The sequence below is a fragment of the Haliotis rufescens genome, unplaced genomic scaffold, assembly GCF_023055435.1.
Source record: "Haliotis rufescens isolate VD_foot unplaced genomic scaffold, xgHalRufe1.0.p SCAF_8, whole genome shotgun sequence".
In the NCBI taxonomy this organism is placed as follows: Eukaryota; Metazoa; Mollusca; class Gastropoda; order Lepetellida; family Haliotidae; genus Haliotis; species Haliotis rufescens.
This window is the reverse complement of record NW_025964372.1, coordinates 38130335-38146888: the sequence shown is the minus strand read 5'-3', so window position 1 is coordinate 38146888 and position 16554 is coordinate 38130335. Positions and strand designations below refer to the sequence as shown.

The following is a 16554-nucleotide window of genomic DNA, read 5'->3' as shown; positions in this document are numbered from 1 at the left end:
TTGTCACGTTACGATGGATGACGGCGTATGCTTGAACAGTAAGCACGTGAAGACAACACAACTCAATCAAAGTTGTTCAGACAGATATTGATAAATTTAATATACGATTAATACAATAATCCATTTCACCAAGCCGGAAGCAATACGTTTCAAATTGCTGATTATTATTATAAATCATATCTGTATCAAGGTATTATGAACAAAATATTGACAGTGGAGTTTCTGCTCGCCTCAAGTGCGACAACAACTTAAATTTGGGTCTGGGATTTTACCATTGATTGTACTGTATGACCCTTGTGTCGTAGCGACTGATTTATGACTACCATTGTCTGCAGTACATTTGACTCCAAGGGCAAATTACCCTGTAGCCATGTCTCCATAACTTAATTGTCATTACGTTTTAGGCGCTAAATCCCGTTGTTAATCCTCACCAACATTTCCTTGTATATTGACTGTCAGTCAGCCTGGACTACCATATCACTTCCCTTTAACTACTGCTTTTTTATAGTATGGCATTTACTGCCCTAATTGATCATCCCATGAACTGTGTTGGTTAATCACGCCCATATGTCCAATGTCCAAAGTAACGTCGTTGTCTCTTTGTCTGTCCATTGTTGTTCATTACTATACATGTGCTACCATTACACTGTTACTTGGGTGTTAGTCAGGCTTGGTATTCCGAGTGCTGGCATAGGGACGACCTCGAGCAGGATATGCCGCTCGTAGGAAACGCCCTGAGGTGAGCTGGAGCTCCGCTCACCTCTTGTACGCCTGAGCCTGAAAGTCCGCTCATCGCTGTGTTAGTGTTGTCAGAGCAGGTATTCCGCTCATTGTGCAATTGTTGTTAATTATTTACATGTTGTGCATAAAGCGTTCCGGGACAGTGATGTCGATTTGGTCCTTTATTCCCCCAAGAGCTAATTCCCCGTCAACACAAGCCCGTTGACACTTGTAAAGATCCGGGTCAGAATTGATCTTCTGTTGCAGGTGCTTGTCGTAAGAGGCGACAAAATGGATCGGGTATCTTGGCACGGTGACTTGGCTGGTGTTTGTCATCCCATCCCTCTAGCGTAGTTCGATGCTCATAATTTCGGTTACTGGATTATCTGGTACAGATTCTCTAACTTACAGATCTCCGACACAAAGCTCGACTATTGCTGAATGCGACGTTAAACAAACAGCAAATAACTTATGATGCAGATTTAGAATGTAAATGATTATAGCCATACTGCTAGAATTACGTTGAGGCAGTTAGGAGAATACCAAACCTTGGCAAGTAGTTCATTTACATAGCCTAGGTATTACATTCTTTACCATTCATTATTTCTAACCCGTCCCCTCAATACCAGGAGTCCCCAAACAGTCATGAACAAAGAAGTGACGGTTTAAGCTTTATTAGGAGAAATAAATAAACGAATCATCGTTAATAATCATGCAAGAAAAGCTCAGAAGAAAGGAGGTTGTTTTGACGTTATTTACAGTTTCAACAAACAAGAAATCAGACGTAATGTTCATGAAAGTATATGTGTCGAAAACGATCGCAGAATCCAATTGAAATTACTATTGAGAAAGTAAAATTTTCTTTAAATAATGAAAAGGTCCAACAAAGACTCAACACAAGGTTTGCGAAGACCTTCAGGATAAATTATTCAATTTTTGTGAGTATTTCAGTTACCTGTAACACTCAAATTTGCGATTGTTTGACATATCAATATGGTTAGAGAATAATCCAATCACAGTCTGCAATTATTACATAAAGTGTTATAAATAAGTCTTGTTGACAGCGCTCTCAGGGTGTATTCCAAACCGTTGCTTTTCTAGTATATCAAGAAGTTGTTAGCCATAATTTGTGTCTACTGTGTCGTCATAGATCGAATAAACCTGTCGCCTGTTGGCTTCCAGATTACATTCAGATGTTGGCCCAACGCTGGCAATGATTGGCAATCTCGCCGTTTGAATCCTTACGTTGGTCTAACATATTTACAACATTTCGAAAAATTTTTTAAGTGGCGCCACTGTTAACTGACAGCTTCTCCTACTTGGTGCTGTGTTTTTAACAATGTTGGGTCAACGTAACTGATAACGTTTGTAGTAATCAATATTTACAATATTACAAAGGTAATGACACAGTGAGACACTCTTAGGCATGTGTCACCATCTGGAGTTTGGTGATTTCTCTAAACTAATTCATTGGAATCATCATGATATTTCAGTTACTCGAAGCTTTCACGGTTTTAGTCGAAGACAAACCAGCTTTTAAAAGGATGTATACATCGTATGACTTTACTTGACTGGAATGAAAGCATCAATGCAGGTACTTGGCGGACCTGTAACAGGATCACCCATGGTCACTTGGATGGCCACTGAGCATAAAGACATTGATCTTGTTGACAGCCTCGCCGTCAATACTATCCTTCCAGAACAGGTCAGTCTTGTCCCCGCGCCAGAAGATGTCTTTGGGTTTCAGCTGCCCTGTTGGATTACACTCAGGAGGGTTTGTAAACCAGAAGCCAGACTGTGTCACACCAGCTGCCCCGGAGTGGTCCACATCTGGGGTACTGAAGGGCGTGTCGCGCACAAGACACTCTTCAGGAAGCTGCACCCATTGTGGGTTTGGAAAAGCTGAGGAAAAGGTCATCATGTAGTCGTCTACTTCAGGCCCTACCAGGAAGTCCACGTATAACCGCTGCTCTATTTGATTATCGATGTCTGAACCGGGTGTCCAAAGTTCAAGAAGAAGATAGTGTGTTCTACCACTAGTTATGTAATGTATATTGTCATTTCCTAGCCAGTGGTCACCTGACATCCTACCGAACCCTGTCTTGTACTCCTCCCACGTTCTGGTAAAATTCTCATTTCCTGAAGCCTGGGTCGTGAGTAGTGTTCTTCCCCCCCACGTCATGAGACAGTGCACCTTGATCGGTTTAGGAGCACCGTTTGGATGGCACAGGAAGTTAGCATCTTGACTGGCATAGTAACTATAGAGGAACCCCTCACTGCAGTCTACAAGAAAACCAAAGTGTATGGTATTAGTTAAGTCTTAAATCCAATCATAATTTTTAATAAATCTTGTCACATCGTGTAGACATCTCACAAGACAGCGGGACACAGTCGCTTTGAACAAATGGTGCGGATTTGAGTGCTGGTATTTCTAGTATTACATGGTAGGACATAGTTATCCTGTATACTGATGACATGCAATACTGCGGGTTGTGTTAGGCTACTTTACTGTGATTCTCTCACCAATGATTCTGAAACTGACTTTACCCAGGACGTACCTTGCATGAGCCTTTCGCACAGGTCGCCAACGTAGCCGCCGTAACAGACGCAGGTGTTGTTTGACACGTCATAGTCTCCACCGTGAAAACAAGGGTTGTCAAGCTATGAATGACAAGATACATTCAATTAGAAGTTAAAAAAAGCCAAAAAAACTTAGACTTCAACACGATCTATGACATACACTGCAATTTATACGCGAAGAATCACGTTACAACATTGTCAGAGCGAAGCCTGAATCTGGGAAACCATGCACATCTTTATTTTGACATCATGTTGTCTTCAAAGTGGCAGACACATCCAAAGTACATATTTTCAAATAGGATGTGGGTTCTTATGTGAGTGCGTGAGTTTTATGGTCGCATCTGCAGTATTTACACTACTGCTACTAATACTACTCCTACTACTACTACTACTACTACTACTACTACTACTACTACTACTACTACTACTACTACTTATTTGATTTGTATAACGACCATATGTGTTGCAGGCTAAATCTGTTGCAAATCTGTTTTTTTATTAATCTTCATTTGTGTCACCTGTAGAGGCAGTAGTTTGCATTTAGAATTGCCTGATATAGAATATAGTTGCTTTTTCTGAACCAACATGGTGTATTATGATATATTGTTGATAACTAATGGTTTCAATAAAACATGGTCTATGAGAGAGACACCATGTCGGCACAATTTTCCATATATATAACATTTAATATGTTGTATTCACAGGTCTGTCGACACAATAATCCACACATCATCCAGAGCATGATCTTTGTTGTTCCTGCGACATTTTGGCGCCGGACGTGGGGCTGATGTATATAAAGACCCGTGTCTTTTTGGACATGACTTCATCAGGTGACTCTATGTAGTGAAGTCACAACACCCTCGGAATGCGATACACCATTGGAGCTGCTCTTTCCTCGTTTTCTCGAGACCTACAGTTGGTGTGAGATTCTGATTAACATTGCCAGCATTGTGTGCACATTCTTGTGTTCGCGTTGTTATGTGGTTGTTTTCTTTGTGCCTGGAAAATGACTATCTGTTGATGTCTTCGCTGGTGTGGAAGTGACTGTTCGCTGTTGGCATTTTGTGACTTTTGATAACCTTCTCTTAACATTGTGAGGTGAGGTGAAATTGGGTTTAACGTCGCGTCCAAGATTATTGCACTTATATAGCGACGTGCATGCACGTGTCTGTGTTTGTATGTGTGGCTGCTTGTACGAGTCGGGACTGATGCCGATTTATAGTGCTAGCTCACTGAGATACCATGCCGCAGTTTAACATGAATACCCCACTCAGACACAGTATACTGACTCCGAACCGACAAGTCCTTGTTTAAGTCCCTTGATGCCGAGCGCCAGACAGGGTAACAACAAGTACCATCTTTTGACGTCTTTTGTTATGACGCGGCCGGGGATCGAACCCCAGACCTTCAACTCTCCGGGCGGACGCTCTTCCACTAGACCACGGAGGCGGTCCTTAACATTGTTGATGTCAGCATGTGACTTTGTCTTATTCGGCAAAGTTTGAAGATTTCATTTGTGATTTGAAGTGTATTGTGATTCTGAATTATGATGAACCCTACATGAACATTTGGAATGGCTGTGGTTTGGTTTGGTTTTGCTGTGACAATGTGAATTCTGTGTGTTCAGATAAAATTTATTTGACTATTTGGGTAGAGTACAATAAATAAGTTATTTGAAACAAATTCAGGGTCTTTACTTTAAGTGAATGAGATGGAAAGAAAGAATTTATGACTGTGTATGGAAGGTTTATCTACACGTCATTTCAGTCAATTTTCAAATTCAAATGTTTGTTGTATGAAAAGCCATAGGCCCAACAACACAAAGTGCATACAACACAGTACAGGATCAGTTTAAATCTATCAGGTCGCATAGATAGTGGTTTTAGTCACTATTTAATGCATTTCACCGAATTCGAACTATTTATGAACGATGGGTACCGTCCACATTCCCCTACTGAAGTCATAACATCGTGAGTGTTAATTCCTGTACCAAGATCATATTTACATGCTAGATATTGGACCCTTTCTACTACCTCTGATCTATGATGTCCCCATATTTCGCATCAATTAAACGCTGCTAAATATAGCCTAAATATAGTCACCTTACTGCCGAAGATTACCCGGATACTAACAATGCGATCAAAACTCAATGGTGATGTTTATCGCCAGAAAAATTCATATTTCTTAAACATCGCACTTTGTAATTTTTGTCATTACTGTAAGTAATATTCCTCAACGGCGGAATTGCTTGTTGCACTTTATAAGTATTAGCACACACGTAGCTGCCTTCGCTTATTCATCATCGTGATATTTCATGACACTTACGTTTAATATCCGAGATGTAATCGAAAATGTGATTTTAAAATGCAGGTTCATATAAGCAAACATAATAAAGTAAAAGCATGAAACTGAATTGAGAATGTGTAGAAGGGTTCCGTCGATTCTCTCTGTCGCTTAAAGCAAAATATTATTTGGTGGTGGGGGAGCCATGGAGTTCGTGTGCTATCTTGTCACGTCATAGATCCGCGTTCAATATACAGCATAGGTACATCGTGAGAAGCCCACTGGGGTATTCTCTGTCTGGACAAGGCTGGCATATTGCAGCATTTATACATACTCACTCACCTACTGGTAATACTATTTCGACTGAACGGAATATCCTGATACTCAGCAGACAAACATGTTGTGTTGACTGTGTTGGTCTAAGTTACCCATAGATTGATCCTCTCTAAACAGAATTGGGATATCGACGTGCAATTATTTTTATTTGTTAACATTATATTGTTGTGGGATCTTTCAGCATGCAAAAAGTTTGAAGTCGATATGAAGACACTGGATTTGATTTTCTCAGTAATGATTTTACAAAGCCTCAGGGCCTAATTAGAGTCTTTCTCCATCAAGTATCTACATACTTAAATTCACGTCTTAGTTAATGCTTTGTGTTTGTTATTTTTTTATGCTGTTCAAAGACTTTAAGTGAAGGTAGATAATTTCACAAAATCAGTATCTTGATATTTTTATGTGATCATGATAAAAATAACGTTTTACGTAGTTATTCGTAAGTTGTCACTGATCTCCTTTATTTCTAGTTCAGGCGGGTAAATCAGTGGAAGGTAATTGGCCATGTGACTAATATTGAACGATATCAGATCATCGATATATTTGAAGCTTAAGTTAAACTTCTTGACAAAATTACCTTGTTTTGACTTACCTTGTCCCAGACATTTTGAGTCAGAAATATTCAATTCCAAAGGGGAGCACTACTTGCCAGAAATATTCAATTCCAAAGGGGAGCACTACTTGCCAGCTGTATGGTGCCCATGGGGATGTCTACTTCTTGCCTAAATGTCTTAGCCCCAAATAATACATGTTATCGACCCGTGAAGGTCCGGGGTAGAATAGGTTTTCAGCAACCCATGCTTGCCGTAAAAGGCGACTATGCTTGTCGTAAAAGGCGACTAACGGGATCGAGTGGTCAGGCTCGCTGACTTGGTTGATGCATGTCATGATCATCGATCCCAATTGCGTGGATCGATGTTCATGATGTCAATCACTGGATTGTCTGGTCCAGATTCGATTATTTACAGACCGCCGTCATATAGCTGAAATATTGCTGAGTGCGGCGTAAAACAACAAACCAACCAACCAACCAACGAACATGTTATCAGTGACGAAGTCCAGCATTTCACATATTGTTTACTCAGTAAACTTCAGATGGCATTTACTGTCATGTTTTAAAAAAAATTCTGAACCTCTGAATATTGATACGTAACTGTATCTCTGGTATCAATTCCAATTGTCTTTAATATTTTCTGTGAATATAAAGAATGCCCTTCCTTGATTGTAATAAGGATTATGGTAAGTCTTTTAGAAAGGGATTTGGTGGTACATTATTTGGACCAAGCAATATATCTCTCTTTGTGCGGATTTTTATGTAGCTTTGGAATCCAGTTCAAAGTGAGTAAGCGAGTGAGTATGGTTTTACGCCGCTTTTAGCAATATTCCATCAATATCGCGGCGGGGGACACCAGAAACGGGCTTCACACATTGTACCCATGTCGGGAATCGAACCCGGGTCTTCGGCGTGACGAGCGAACGCTTTAACCACTAGGCTACCCGACCGCCCCTCCAGTACAAAGGGGATTGGACATGTCTTCAGCTTTTAGAGACAAGTCAAAAGTAGATAGTACTGATCATGATGCATGGTTTTGGAAGATTTGGAACATACTGGCTTTATAAGTGGCATTATTTGATATGTCATTTATCTGTCATTGTTTTATCTTTGATAAAAAATTAATGTAGTGATGCTTACAGATAATGGTTATGTTATTTGAGGCCTTGTCAGTGGGAACAACTACACACTTTTCATGTGGGGAAGTCAGACTTTGGATGGCAGCTGGCTGGGACAGAATGAGTTTATTCCAATTCCGCTTTTCAACTTTGTGCATTCTACCAATGATAACATCACGCACTGACTTGAACCACTCTGAAAGACATTCAACGGGTCCCTCTCTTCTTGTGGCCCGTAAAGAAACGGCATTCTAACCTATACATAATTACATTATTGATCTTACAAATGTGTGATCCTACAGTACATACAACTGATTCAAATATGGATTTTAAACACAATAATGGACCTGGTCTCTTTGTTTAGAATAATTGTATTTGTATTATTGATGGCGGAAGCGCCCATATATCCTTGAAAATACTTGACATCCTGTGTTGTATCACTGGTAGCATTATTAAAGCAACTAGTTCCCATGCAATGTCAACATCAGAGCCCAAACGACACAATGATCTGTTTTTGTTTTTGTGATTTATATATTTATCTAAGCTGCCACAATACAACTATGTTTGTATATTGTGGCTAAATATGGAACAAGATAGGGTTTGAAAGATATATGACACTTGATAGGAAAGGACAGATATGAGATACTAAAGATGGTTGGGCAGATGTAAGATACACAACAGAGTAGGGCAGATATGAGATTCTCGATAGGATTGGACAGAAATGAGAAACTAGTTTTGGTTGTGCAGATGCGGGATAATATATTTATTGTAGTTAAGCGTATGGTCTATCTGATAAATACCTAGTTGCACGTATTGTCATATGGCAGTGTATTTTTTTCGGGCAGTGATTAGTCGTCAGCAATGTAGTACTGTAACATGTAAACAGTAATCAGGAAGTTACTATATTCAGATTCTAGATTGGCGTGTAAACCAGGAACGAAGTGGAATATTCTGTAATGTTCTAGTGCCGCTAGAAAGGTGAGGGCACTGTGTAGAAATTTCCAGTAGTGAATTAGTATAATGAGCGTTCCATTGTTCCTATTAGCATTAATGACACATTCTAATCCAATAAAGATCATAACATCATAACATAACGCTCCAGTATTATATTAGGAGCCAACGTTTGCTTACGTATCTCTCACACGTTTTCATCTGAGAATACATCAATATACTATTATCACTGACTTTTGCTATCACCACTGCATTTTTGTATCTCCACTGTATTCATTGAATGGTGTACTCCCGCTCTATTGTGTAATGCCATTTTCATTGATGTGCAGTAATTTGTATTGATTTGTAAACCCAGTTAATTTTTTAATGCAATTGTTAATTGTATACCACTTGTTGTTTGTTTGTTGGCTTCACACTATGTTTTTTTACGTACATATTTCTGGGATTTACATATTGTTTTCAATTCGGGAATTGACACGTAACCCTATTTACTTTCGTATCAGCTTACATTGGTAGTCGAAATAAAGAAAAATATATTTTGTTAGGGAAATTATTCACTTTAAGTTGAATTGAGCAAAACAAAGTAGATGTTTACAAGCATGATGCAGATATGATTTTAACAGTTACGATTACCGATCTGTGGAAGTTTGACAACGTATAAAACATAAAAAACAGTAGTTCATATCATGTGTTGAATGTTAATGTCTTAGTGGCTGTGATTATTTAATTACTTCTTCGCTGTCAACATATACAATCACCTTCCTATTACAAATTGTATATGTGGGTGTACATGTTTGATGTTCGTTATATGCACAGTCCATGTTTCTATGTAACATTTCAAATGGAAGCTTGTTAGATTCATTATTGTTAGTGAGTGAGTGAGTATGGTTTTACGCCGCTTTTAGCAATATTCCAGCAATATCACGGCGGGGGACACCAGAAATGTCGGGAATCGAACCCGAATCTCTGGCGTGACGAGCGAAGGTTTAACCACTTGGCTACCCGACCGCCCTCACAATTGTTAATCACGGATATGAAGATACACTGTATAATATGAAATTGGTAGTTATTGAAATTTCAGAAAAGAGCGCCAATTACAATTTTCTTTAAATATCCGAAACAACTCGAATAAGCAAGAAATACTTGCTGATATCAGGTGAAATGTATTATGCCATTGTGAATAAGATGCCTTATACTTCATTTTATTAATAATTTAGGCACTGACAAAGTGCAATATCTTGATATTGCTCTCGTTTTGATGAAAATATACGACACCACCGAGACCTGGTGAAAAGTAGAAAAATACTTTGTTTCTCCAGATGGTCGCACGCACATTGCATGTGAGGCCAAGAAGCGGGGAAATAAATGAAAAGTGCTGCGGAATATAAAAGTCAACGCCAGAGAATAATCAGTCAGTATTATCTGCCGAGAATCCATTGGCGTAAAAGGAAAAACAGGGAAGAAAAATAAATACATGGATCCCTGAAAATCAGTGATGACACCTTGTGTGCTCAAAAAGGGTAAGCATGTCCTGCTCCACTGGAAACATCCGCCACAATTGGCCATAAAACGCCGTACCCAGCAATGCCCCCACCATATGACGTTGCAAAGTCAAATAGTCAAAGACAGTTAACATGGAGCAGCTGAATAAAGGTGAGGTGGGTGAGGTGAAATGGGGTTTAACGTTGCGTCCAAGATAATTGCACTTATATAGCGACGTGCATGTACGTGTGTGTGTTTGTGTGGCTGCTTGTACTAGTCCGGACCGATGCCGATTTATAGAGCTAGCTCACTGAGATACCATGCCGCAGTTTAACATGAATACCCCACTCAGACACAGTATACTGACTCCGAGCCGACCAGTCCTTGTTTAAGCCCCTTAATGCCGAGCGCCAGACAGGGTAACAACAAGTACCATATTTTAACGTCTTTTGGTATGGGGCCGGGGATCGAACCAAGGACCTTCCGCTCTCCGGGCGGACGCTCTACCACTAGACCACGGAGGCGGCCCAGCTGAATAAAAGCGACAAAACCCTTTACCTATTTAGAATAGAGTCGATTGTATGATTCCGTTGATTTCAGGAGTATGTGTTTAGGAATCACTATACAAAAATGATGATACCAGGATTTTTTGTAAAGGTGAGCGTATCCTGCCCCACCGGTGACTTTCATCACAAACACGCCCGTTGGAATAGAATTGGTAGAATGGGTCCCGAGCATCCCATTGCTGGTCGTACATTATGATGGTGGTGCCACTCGGGGGTTTAGAGTCGTGCAAAAGTATTGTACTCTTGCCAGTGACAAGTAAATCCATTCTCAATCAAAGTATGAATATTGACTAGCGGTGTAGAACTTTGATTATTTTGTGTCGAGTCCCAAATTGAAACAATATGTAAACTCAGAAATCTGTTCGTAAAAGAACTTTTTGTGAAACCAAAACCAACAACCAACAAGTGCCATACAATCAACAAATGTATAACAAATTAACAAAGTTTACAAATCAACACTAATTACTGCACAACAATTACAATGGCAGTACACAATAGAATGGTAGTACAATAGTCAATGGTGGTCGGTAACATGATGGCAGTGGTATCAAATAAAAAAATACAGCGGCGACAGTGGTCAAGCTTCCGCGATGGGCAAGGCAGGGAATCAGGGATGATGAGTGATCCTCAGAAAGCTGGTTTCGATGTGATGAAATGCCCGAGAGATGCGTAAACACGCTCTCGTCTCCTATTATACATTCTACCTAGCTGCTGGAAATTTCTACACAGTGCCCTCACAACAAAGAATATATATTCCACTTCTTTCCATAACAGACTACACGGTACGCGGTACACAGGACAGGAAGTTTACACACCACACGAGCATCTAAATATAGCAAATTCCTGACGACTGCTAACATTTAAATAGTACCACACTCCTGACGACTTATCAATGTCCAAACACAATGCAATGAGTGTCTACCGAATCTTAACAGGAACACTGTAACACAGTTACAATCATTGTTTAACAATAAAATACACAGCCATATAACAGTGTCATTTTAATATCGGCTAGCATAACGTACAGCCACTGGTGACCAAAGTTATTGCATAAATCCTGCTGGGGGATCACGCAGGTAGAAGGGATAATGTAAATCCCCATGATCCCTAATAAAAGGGTCTAACTTTGTTTGCTGGTGGTTTATGTCCTATTTTTAATTGATACCACTATGTATCTAAAATAATACTGTTTGATCTGTGATATTTATCATGCCGTATTACTGTTACCGTAAGAAATAAACACGACTGAATTTCTCAGTCTGTTTATTTACCTACCCTCCCACCCGGAGGTTTTATGTTTCGATGAAACATTTGTCATTTTTAAATGACCTTTGCCATTAAGAGGAATCGTTTGTTTTCCTTTTCCAGCCCATATGGCACTGGCGCTGGATTTCTTGTTGGTTGTCATTTAAGACAATTACATTGTCCGTGTACTACTAGCCTATCAACCAAGGATCGGATGATGGAGTTTAAATGAATTTAGAAATGATTGAATTGTTCTCATCGCGATATGCTGCAATATTGCCGATGCGATGTAAAATTGTAACTAACTTACTCACTCACTAAAATGGACCTGTATTTGCGTGGACGCGTGAAGCCAAAGTTGCTTCTTATTTGGCGGGGCGGTCGGGTAGCCTAGTGGTTAAAGCATGAGCTCGTCACGCCGAATACCCGGGTTCGATTCCCGACATGGGTACAATGTGTGAAGCCCATTTCTGGTGTCCCCCGCCGTGATATTGCTGGAATACTGCTAAAAGCGGCGTAAAACCTCACTCACTCACTCACTCACACTTATTTGGCAGGGGCTACAAACGGACAAGCATCGTACTCTGATTTGTTGAGTAATCTGATTCGTAAGATACAGATACGTCATGTCGGGTCTGGTGGCTTGGTTGACCGTGTTACGTGTTACGCCGTACTCCGACCATGTGGATCATAGCTCGTGAAACTAATCGGAAGACCCCGACTCGAAGGTCCAGATTCGATTGTTCATAGGCCACCGTCTTATGGCAGGTGTATAAATTACATCGAGAGTGCCAAGCATCAAGTCGAGTCATATGTTCAATAAATACACTGTTATCTGTTTCAATGTCATGCTTTGCAAAAACTTTCACAAATGTTGTTCCTTGAATGCATGACATGCTTCAGGCAAGGAAAAAATACAAGTGGTGACTGCACAAGGCAAATTAATCAGTGTCAGTCATCAGACTGATTTTGATCAAAGGCGTTTTGATTAGAGTTTTAACAGTAAAGGCTTCTAAACAGTTTCATAGTAGACAATGTCATGTGGCCATGAAGCTGCCGTCTTTTTAGTTGACTTGCCTTTGCATGTGTTTGTGACGATGTCACCGGTAGGACAGGACACGTAAACCTTTTCGCGTACAGCTGGTATAATCTCTTTGATAATGATTCATGCACATATGTTTATCATATATTCGGAATATGACAATGTGCAGATGTATATTATGATCATGGAAAGGATTTTGGAAATATTTCATTTGATGAGCATAACACTGGCATAGAAGGACATAGTTGCACATAATTTATCAAACCGTGTTCCCAACATGAGGGCAACACTGTAAAATATCTAGTTCACGCTATCTGAGATGTCTCAGGCCATTGCTTGAATACCGGGTGATATGTGGCCGAGACGTGTGAAGTGCCACAACAAAAGGCGAAATTTTAGATTATTGTAGATGTCAGATCATCCTCATGGATGAGTACCAACTGACACATACACCCCTTTTTATTTCGAAAAAAATCTTTATTTCTGTATAAATTACCACCAAAGACAATAAATAGATCTTAATTGTGCACCCCCCTTTTTCCAAAAAGCTGTATCCGCCCATGCACATATAACCGTCGTGCTCAGAATGAGGATCCACCATGCACGTCCTTGTGAACACTTCGTCGTAAGGAATGATAAGAGAGATCTTTTTACCCAAGCTTCACGTCATTTTAATACCACACAAGCAATAGCCAATCCCCAGTTTGGCACCTAGGACCTTTTAATTGTAAGGTGAGGTGAAATGAGGTTTAACGTCGCGTCCAAGATTATTGCACTTATATAGCGACGTGCATGTACGTGTATGTGTTTGTGTGGCTGCTTGTACTAGTCCGGACTGATGCCGATTTAAAGAGCTAGCACACTGAGATACCATGCCGCAGTTTAACATGAATACCCCACTCAGACACAGTATACTGACTCCGAGCCGACCAGTCCTTGTTTTAGCCCCTTACTGCCGAGCGCCAGACAGGGTAACAACAAGTACCATCTTTTTACGTCTTTTGGTATGACGCGGTCGGGGATCGAACCCCGGACCTTCCGCTCTCCGGGCGGTTTAATTGTAAGATATAATATGACTCACCAACCTGTAATTTCTGTAAGGGTCTTTCCACACGGACCAGATGTTATGACCAACCAAAGAGCTCTTATCCTGTGTCATATGTAAAGAGGTGACTGCTGCGTCTTAAGTCTTAATTAAGGTGCGTCATATCCGCAATAACCATTGTGACCCAACGCTTCCTTATCAAAGACCAAAGGCCGATACTCTGTGTAAATGTGCAAGGACTACTGACGTGTTGGACATATTTGAGATACGACACAGGGGTCGGCAGATATGAGACAAGACACATGGTTTGATAGATATGAGATACTAGACAGTGTTGGGCAGATATGAGATACGACACAGGGGTCGGCAGATATGAGACAAGACACATGGTTGGATAGATATGAGATACTAGACAGTGTTGGGCAGATATGAGATACGACACAGGGGTCGGCAGATATGAGACAAGACACATGGTTGGATAGATATGAGATACTAGACAGTGTTGGGCAGATATGAGATACGACACAGGGGTCGGCAGATATGAGACAAGACACATGGTTGGATAGATATGAGATACTAGACAGTGTTGGGCAGATATGAGATACGACACAGGGGTCGGCAGATATGAGACAAGACACATGGTTGGATAGATATGAGATACGACAAAGGGGTCGGCAGATATGAGATACGACACAGGGGTCGGCAGATATGAGACAAGACACATGGTTGGATAGATATGAGATACTAGACAGTGTTGGGCAGATATGAGATACGACACAGGGGTCGGCAGATATGAGACAAGACACATGGTTGGATAGATATGAGATACTAGACAGTGTTGGGCAGATAGAGATACTCGATAGGGCTAGAAAGTTATGAGATTGGGTCGGATAGATATGAGCAGATCTTTCGAATATCAAAATATCAACATAATAATGGTTTAAGCCAAAGTGAACGATACCGTCCCAAAAAACATTAACCATTGTGACCAACAAATCCCCATAAAACAACAAGGATCTATATTCTGTGTGATATGTATAAGGACTACTCACGTCGTTATAGTGTCTGTAGTGTTCTTCACACACGCCGGCCTTCAGGTAGACACTGTGCAGGTAGCAGAGTCGCGGCGCTGTTGTTGTAACCGAAAATGATTTACACGAGTCTTGTCGGGCACATTTCACAGCACACTCACTCTTCGTCAGTACCGTCACTGACGTTGTCTTAGTTACGTCATCACACGTCATCAATCTCTTGAATCCTTTCATCACAAGTTCAGCAGCGACCGCAGAGAGGACGGCGGAGAGAAGAAAGTAACTTGGGAATAATTTCTTTAGAGACATTCCAGCCACGTCGTATATATTTCTGTAAGCTCAATCCTGTCCTTTATACGTGCAACCATCAAACTCAATATGTCCCGACTGTACTGCGTTCAATGCAGGAGACGCTCTGTGGCTTTAAACGATTCAGCCAATACGCACATCCAATTGTTTACTCAATGAACAGGTATTGGCTGTTCAAATGGGGAAAAAGAAACACTCCAGTGAAATATCTTGGAGATAAACATGCTGTGTTGTCAATGTGGAGCTACGTTATCTGTCGATTTTACAGCGCTGAATTGAAGGCGGAGCCTGTTTATCTTCATTCTACCATGATCATACAGAACACGAATACTTCTATTGCGTGAAGCGCCACGGGTTCAGCCCCTATGTTTTGAGTTGCTAGGATCTTAATTACGATATCACCGACAACAACCTATAAACAAAGTATGGTGCTGTGTATGCTCATACAATGTTTAACACCATAATAACTTCACGCGACGCGTATGAAAGCATGCAGCACAGCAACTTTGTAAGACTAAACACCTATCGTCCTTATTATGACGTCCCGCCGTCATTATGTTGCAAAAAGGTATGACGTTACAGAAGTATATATAAAAGCGGGGAAAATCTGACATCAGTAATTAAAACAAGATTCATTCCTTTGCTTGAACTTTAAAATTTCACATTATGACGTTTAAAGAGGGTCCCAAATGATTCTATATTTGTTCTTCAGGCATTAGTACATAAATATATAAGGAAAAGGGAGGTGCAATTTATTGTTTGTTTGATGATTTTAAGAAAACGATTGATATTGTTGAAAGAACAAAACAACTGTCAACAGATTAGGAGGTATCAAACCTAAGGCACTGAGAACAATGGGGAGTCTTGACACATTTGCCATATTTTTACGCAATCACATTAGTGACAAACAGGACAGAAAGTTCATTGATATAAAGGATTTCATTGGGTTTATGAAAAGGCCAAGATTAGGTCTGAGGCTGTATACGGGCCTATTCCATAGAATTTTGTATTTATCAATTTCCATGACGTCCTCTACATATCCTGGGTCGTACCATGGATGGACCTCTATGTCAAAACCACAAACATGGTGAAGACGGTAATATAATGATCGAACCACTAGATCATGTCGCTTAAAATACTGTGTTTGTGCCAAAACTGGGCATCCAGTGACAATGTGTTGGACAGTCTCATTAAATTCACTACATTTCATATTTACATTTTGATGCAAAGACACATATTGACGGTTTCGAGTGGGAAGTGACTGGTCCTGAGCTGCAAACAGTAAGCCTTGTT

At 40.4% G+C, this 16554-nt stretch overlaps 1 protein-coding gene across 1 annotated transcript; it reads right to left on the bottom strand.

The window, feature by feature from the left end:
- Positions 1-1378: 1378 nt before the first annotated feature.
- Positions 1379-15525, bottom strand: LOC124138378 (fibroleukin-like). The gene is made up of 3 exons (XM_046504989.2): positions 14974-15525; positions 3279-3381; positions 1379-3003 (listed from the first exon to the last, which is right to left on the bottom strand). The coding sequence occupies exons 1-3, from the start codon at positions 15259-15261 to the stop codon at positions 2339-2341; spliced, it is 1056 nt and encodes a 351-aa protein (XP_046360945.2). The 5' UTR covers positions 15262-15525; the 3' UTR covers positions 1379-2338.
- Between the last annotated feature and the right edge of the window lie 1029 nt (positions 15526-16554).